General features: G+C 35.9%; 1 protein-coding gene across 1 annotated transcript in view; it reads right to left on the minus strand.

Moving 5' to 3' along the window:
• cntn4 (contactin 4) overlaps positions 1 to 7,303 on the minus strand; it is a 141,781-nt gene that overhangs the window by 121,688 nt on the left and 12,790 nt on the right. The window contains exon 2 of the mRNA XM_016238920.1: positions 542 to 677. Coding sequence (XP_016094406.1) covers positions 542 to 629 — 88 coding nt within the window. The 5' untranslated portion in view covers positions 630 to 677. The remainder of the gene's footprint in view (positions 1 to 541; positions 678 to 7,303) is intronic.

Consider the following 7,303-nt stretch of genomic DNA (forward strand, 5'->3'; position numbering starts at 1 on the left):
TTCCACACTTTTTCCTTCCACTCAACTTTCTGTTAACATGCTTGGATACAGCACTCTGTGAACAGCCAGCTTCTTTGGCAATGAATCTTTGTGGCTTACCCTCCTTGTGAAGGGTGTCAATGATTGTCTTCTGGACAACTGTCAGATCAGCACTCTTCCCCATGATTGTGTAGCCTAGTGAACCAAACTGAGAAACCATTTTGAAGGCTCAGGAAACCTTTGCAGGTGTTTTGAGTTGATTAGCTGATTGGCATGTCACCATATTCTAATTTGTTGAGATAGTGAATTGGTGGGTTTTTGTTAAATGTGAGCCAAAATCATCACATCTAAAAGAACCAAAGACTTAAACTACTTCAGTCTGTGTGCATTGAATTTATTTAATACACCAGTTTCACAATTTGAGTTGAATTACTGAAATAAATTAACGTTTCCACGACATTCTAATTTATTGAGATGCACCTGTACATAGGAATACGGAACCAGACTTCACAAAGAGGAGCTGCCATGCACTCATCAAAAGCTCTTAATACGATACTTTTACCTGCAAGGCACCCCAGGAATGACTGCAGAACCAGCAGTTTCCATAGCAACTTCATCTTCACTTTGGAACGGTCAAAGTCAACTCGCATCCAATCACGAAGGTATGGAGGCCTCTCTGTGGTTTCTCGTTCTTCACTCTGCAAGGAACACAAAAAAGTAGGTGCTTAGTTTGATTCAAAGATCCTCCACTCTGTTAAAGTTCTAGTAATAGTTGACCAAGTTAAAATGCAGAGTGCTGCCATAATGTCTCAGTATTTCAATTCTGATTCAGTTCTTTTTGGCACCTGAAATAAACATGTTGAATTTGCTTTTCATTATAAAATTATGTTCACCACCTACACTGTAAAAATTATTACAAGAAGGTACTATTTCAGTTTTTCTACTTCAGAATGTCAGGCTTAATTCAGTGCATTACTTGCGGTTTCTTTGTAATTGTGAAATTTACTAGCAACATCTGAGTGAAAACTGTTACAGCAGGTTGTTTCAGTGTATTTAACTTCTGTAATGTGCCATACTGCCAACTGAAGCTGGATAAGCACCAAAAAAAAAAAAAAAATTAAAAATTAAAAATTTTAAACATCAGGAGTTTGGGAATTGGATTGTGAAAAGTGCTCTCTACATATATGACAATATATGATACATATATGACATTGTTGTATAAAGTCGTTAGTTTTGTTTTCTTTGCGCACAAAAAGTATTCTAGTAGCATCGCAAAATTATGGTTGAACCACTGATGTCACATGGACTATTTTAACGATGTCCTTACTACCTTTCTGGGCCTGGGAACATTTCAGTTGCATTGCTCTCTATGAAGGGTCAGAAAGCTCTCGGATTTCATCAAAAATATCTGTATTTGCTTTCCGAAGATGAACAATGGTCTTACAGGCTTGGAGCTACATGAGGGTGAGTAAGTAATGACAGAATTTTCTTTTTTTGGCTAACCTAGCCCTTTAATCTAACGTAAATCTATACAAATTCATCTCTTCTAGCTTTTACAAAACTCCCAGTTTATTACGTTTATTATAACGAGAATGTGATCATTTATGTGTCATTATGGGTTGTGTATGAGTTGTGGAGCTTTTTCTATATCAGCCCCAGGCTAAATAACACTTTCTTTCACACTCGGTACAGTTGAATACAGTTGTTGAATCTTCACATGGCAAACTTTCGATATCTACTGTGTGCTTGGTGTGGCTGAGGGATGTTTGTAGTGAGAATGAGGAGAGGAAGCAGTTTTTTTTATTCTGTTTTTACTTGGAGTCCCATAGGGATCACCAGGAAAGGAGTAATTCTCTATGTGTTTCAAGCCTTTGACAGTGCAAAGCACAAAAGCTGCTGGAAAGGGAGTGGAAATCAATGGGGTCTACTGTAAAGTCCCAGAATCCCCAAGCATAACTTGTGTCTTCTTTAAAATAGTCCTAATTTAGCGAAACAAATGATGGGTTCATTTTGTTTATGTTGTATTCTAGGCAATCAGAGCACAACATATTTAATATTTTTATCTAAAGATTAATTATTTCTTTAAGTAAATATAACAAAAACAAGCAGAGATGACAATATTTCCCACCAAAATAAAAAATAAAAAATATTTTTCATAAAGAAAATGATGCATACTAGTGAAAGTGTTCTTGCACTGTAACAGTATGTGAAAATAAAATGATAAAAAACTACAAACACACACACACACACACACACACACATTGAGTAGGTAAGGTACAATTCTGTGAAAATCATTTACTAAAAAAATAATGAGATTCAACCAATCAGAATAAGATTTGTTTCACATTACACTAATGATAATTTGGTGAGAATGTGCTCATTTATCAAAATGCCACACTGCATAAACTTTTAAGAGAGTAAGCTTTGTTTCCTTTATATTCTTTTTATTTATTTTTTTCGTTAGATTTTGTGGTGAAATATTCCACAGACTTTACTAGATAAGAAAGCTTAGGTCCAAACCTTGGAGTGAGCAAAAAGAAACTAAGAAATAGGTAAACTTCGCTACACTGGCAGCAATATAAACTTGAAAAATCAGAGCATAAAACACGGATCAATCTAATCTTTGAAGTGCATATGGGTTCCACTATGCGCCTCAATACCACTCTCAGATTCCTGTTCAGACCGGCTGTCTGGGAGGGTGAATTGAGGGGCGTTCGATTCTGAACTACCGGCTGAGAAAGACAGATGTAAATGGGACACGGTGTGATTTATGCGGCATTCTACAGAGTGAGCAGAGCAATCGTGAGAGGGAACATGTCAAGAGTTGCCTTGAGAAAAAGCCATGTTCTGCTTTACAAGAAGGAAGAGCAGGAATGAAAACGGCTTGAAAGCATGACTGCCGCAGTGGACAAGTCTCGCAGTTTGCAGTTTATTAATTCAGCAGTGCCCAAATGAAAAAGATGTTAACACCTTTCCGCTCAGATATCCGGAAGCATAATTTCCAAAGAGCTTTCCAGATCGAAAATCACAAGGGTTGCTGAGATTAAATCCACTTTATTTCCTGAAAAGTAACGTCAACAACTTAAGCTAAGGATTGGTCGGCGCAGATCATGTCTAATATCTTATCTGTATTTCAATCAGTCCAATCTCCAGGTCACCCTCCACCCCCACCCCTCCTCCTCAACCCCAGCTCCACCTTAATCTGCTCTCATATACTAGCTCTCTTTTCTCTGTACCTGGATTAGAGGGATATTTTCTTTCATCTGAAACCAGAGCGGCCAAGTACAGCCTACGCTTCAGACTCAAAATCTGCTGGATCTACATTGATGTGATGTGCGGATATGGGTTTTTTCTATATCAAGATATGTCAATAGCAGATCCTCTATCACTACTGTGCCCTTTGGAAATGCCCTTTACCCCTAGTAGAAGACAAAGGATCTTTCTAACGGACAAAGGAGTAAAAGTTACATTCCTGATATTTTTATTGCCATTTTAAAAGGAACATCATCATTTACTCACCAACATTTTGTTCCAAACCTGTATGGCTCTCTTTTTTGGCATATCCAAGCTGGGTTTTTTTTTATTTGGCACACAATGACAGTAAAGAGGGACAAGAGATCTCAAGCTTCAAAAATAGCAGAAATATCATGATACCATAAAACTATAATAAAAAAATAAACCATTAAATGTACATTATATTCCACATTTTCTTAAGCCAATAATACTGAAGCACTAATTAAAATGAAGCATGAAGCACTAATTAAATTTGAAATCTTATTTTCAGTGAATAATGGATAAAAGTTGGTCAATCTCTCTCATAAGACAGGCTAAAAATAATAATAATTTAAAAAAATGCCAATACAAGTCAAAAGTTTGGAATAGTGAAGTTATTTTTTTATGTTTTTAAAATAAGTTTTTAATGCTTGCCAAGGCTGTTTATTTAATTGATTAAAAACACAGTAAAACAGTAATATTGTGAAATATTGTTACATTTAGACAAACTGTTTTCTGTTTTAATATATTGAAAAATAAAAAAATTTCCGGCAAAGCTGAATTGTTCGCAGCCATTACTCCAGTCTTCAGTGTCAGCACGATCCTTCAATCATTCTAATATGCTGACTTAGTGCTCAAGAAATATACTGTATATATATATATATATATATATATATATATATCATCTCCAGTTCCATTGAAAAATATCATTGAATGTTTTGCCCGACATCTCCTTTTTGTTCAATGGAAATTATGCAGAAACAGCTTGAAAGTGAGTAAACGATGACAGAAATTTTATTTTAGGCTGAACTGTTTCTTTAAATTGTGATAAATACTAAATCACACCAAAATAGCAAGATGACAACTTGTGCCAGAAACACACACCACATTACATATATTTGACAGTAAAACAAGCAATTTAAACAATTTGCTCAGAAAAAAATCCTCTTGAACATATTTCTTAAGGCATGTCTCCATTAGCATGCTGTTTCCAAGTACAGGTTAACGCTGTGATTGATTGGAAGTGCAAATGTGAACGACCTGATGACACGCTTGCACTGAAACCCTCTAAATGAGAGCCATTTCTTTCTTTTTTCAAGGGGTCAAGGGACAAAAACAGCATTTAGATGAGGACCATTGACCACGGCCATCACAGGCATGCTGATTCGACCACAAGCTTTAATTTGTAGCTGATACTGAGACATGACTGAGAAGGCCAACAAATGAGGTGGAGAATCCAGACCGCAGAACAAGCTACAGAATTGATCCAGCAGCAGATGGGGTTAATGCGCTATTTCAAGACATGTGTTGATCAAATCTAGTGCTCTCATGCCTCTCAACTTACAATGTGAATTGTTTTATTGTCTCCCGTTTGTTCACAAATGAAATGCTTAGTCTTAGAGTCAAGAACATCTCATAACACACTCATAAAAACCTTCCTGTAGTGACTTTCAAACTACACAAAGAATATGACAACACATTTTCGAGTCTGACATTTATTTACATTATACAATTCAATAAATAAAGTTAATATTGAATAACTTACATAAAGACAATATTCCCAGTCTCTTTTTGCGCCACTAATAAATATAGTTCCTAGCAAAGCCTGTATAAAATCATTGCACATCTGTAAACAAAACACCTGAATGAATCAGCGCTTTTAAACAAACCGAGTGAATGATTCAAGGACCAACTTATATAGACAACAATGCTTTGATCCTTAAAAAAATCCTCATCTAAAACTCTCAGTCTGTCTGGATAAGCAACTGATGTATATATAACAAAATATATTAAGGCTGAATCTACTACATATGTAGTATGTACAAGACTTGCACAAACTCAGAAATCAACTGTGCAATTATTTTACTCGTATTTGCGACTAAAAATAGATGTGTGCAAACTGTAAAATGTATTTTGGAGCATACTTGTGAATAAAAAGGTTTTTATTTCTTTTTCTTAAATAAGTCTTAAATATCTTAAAATTGTATAACAAACATTTAAGGTCTTAAATTTAGGGATGGAAAAGAAGCAATCGCAATATGGCTCAATGTGATTATTAAACTTCAAAATGCTATGATTTCATTAAATAAATATGATCTCTGCACGTTTCAAATTCAAAATGTGGTGCGGTTGCATGTTAAAGCCAGCCAGCAATAGTAAAGCACAGAAATTCCAAAATAAGAGTCCCAGTGTATTTCAGGCCTGTTTATAATTAACAGTTCCACATTCCGAATTTTTTTGTCTTGGTTAATATTGGATTTTGGTTATCAACCATTTAATTTTATTAAGCAAATTATTTCACACATATTATCCAAAGAATTACATGGATACACATTATATATGCTATACTTGTAAATATCTCCTTGTATCCATTTATTAAGGAAAACACACTTGACACATTTTCGTTGCATCCCTAAAGCTTTCTAAATTATTCAACATATGTGCTCCTAAGGGAAAAAAGCATCCTGATATGCTGCTACGCTTTCCTTTAAGTTTTAAAACTTGTTTGTTATTCTCATTGCGTTCATGCAGATATGCATTCACTGATATATGACTAACGGTGTAATTCATATAGAGCTATTATCTATTGTCTAGTGGCGCCATGGAGTTCTATCTGCAAATCTATCTTGCAATCAATGTCCTTTGCGTGGGTGTTCAAAAACTGTCACGGTCAAAAACAGCTCAAAAATAAATTCATGCGGTATTTTGTTTTCTCTTCGAGCTGCCTCGGAGGGGGGTCGTGCATTTCCCTTTTGCTTTCTTTTTTTTAAATCTATTTTCAAAGTGGCTATATGTTGCTTAAGTGACATGCTTCCATCTTTCATGCTTTTTTGGCCAGAAAATCCCTCTCTCCAAACCAGAGAGGAGCCCAGGGTGCTGAAAGTCAGGCATGCATTGGTGCATCAATGACAAGCACTCAGAAAGATGGGTGAGGGAACACATGGGCATAAAAAAAGAGTCACCGCTGCTCCATGGAGCTTCAGGCAATGGCTGATATAAAGAGAGCTTCAAATGTCTTCTTATGGCTTGCAACGCAAAGCCGCACAAAAGTCTTTCTGTTGCCTCTTTCTGAAGCTGAGCTCTTTGTGTTGGATGTAACCTTCATGGCTGAGCCACTCTGTCTTTGCCAATCTCGTTACAATGTAGGGAGCCGAATAGGATTCGCAGTCAAAGGTTCAGTGAGATCTGCCTGCTTTTTCGCCTTCTCTTCACAGTCTCTCTCAGCTTGCCTTCCTTTCCTTAAATACTATATGGTAAAATACTATTTATACTCTCTAAATGTCATTATGAAGTCAAAACTGACCGCATTCGCTTTCTTAATGAAGGTTCCTGGTCTTATCGTGAACTGATCATCGCTTTATATTATTCCAGTATTAATGAAACTGCTTTGGAGCTGCAGGAACATGACACAATGACAATACTGAATTGGAACACTTGAAAACAGCTACTATAACTGAAATGGAATGTTAATCATTTATTGCAAAATAATTACACTGCTCCTTTTGTTTGGCTGTTAATAGTTAGTTAAAGCATCTACTGTACGAGTAGAGGCCACAGCCATGCTAACCAGTCAAACCTTGACCCCTTGGTCTTCATAATCTTTAAGCTTTAATAATCTCTGTTCCCCATCCACAACCTAAACTGGCTGCTGGCCCGCTGGCTTGAATTTTGCACATGGAAGAAGGAATATCAGCGAGGTCACGGCTGTGTTTAAAGCATAGCCTACTTGCAAAGCATTCAAGAAAACTCAAAAGGGAGTTTACTGTTCTTTTTAATTGATTAAAAATAAATTATATATATATATATATATATATATATATATATATATATA

This window comes from Sinocyclocheilus grahami, unplaced genomic scaffold (genome assembly GCF_001515645.1).
Source record: "Sinocyclocheilus grahami isolate Dianchi unplaced genomic scaffold, SAMN03320097.WGS_v1.1 scaffold551.1, whole genome shotgun sequence".
Taxonomy (NCBI): domain Eukaryota; kingdom Metazoa; phylum Chordata; class Actinopteri; order Cypriniformes; family Cyprinidae; genus Sinocyclocheilus; species Sinocyclocheilus grahami.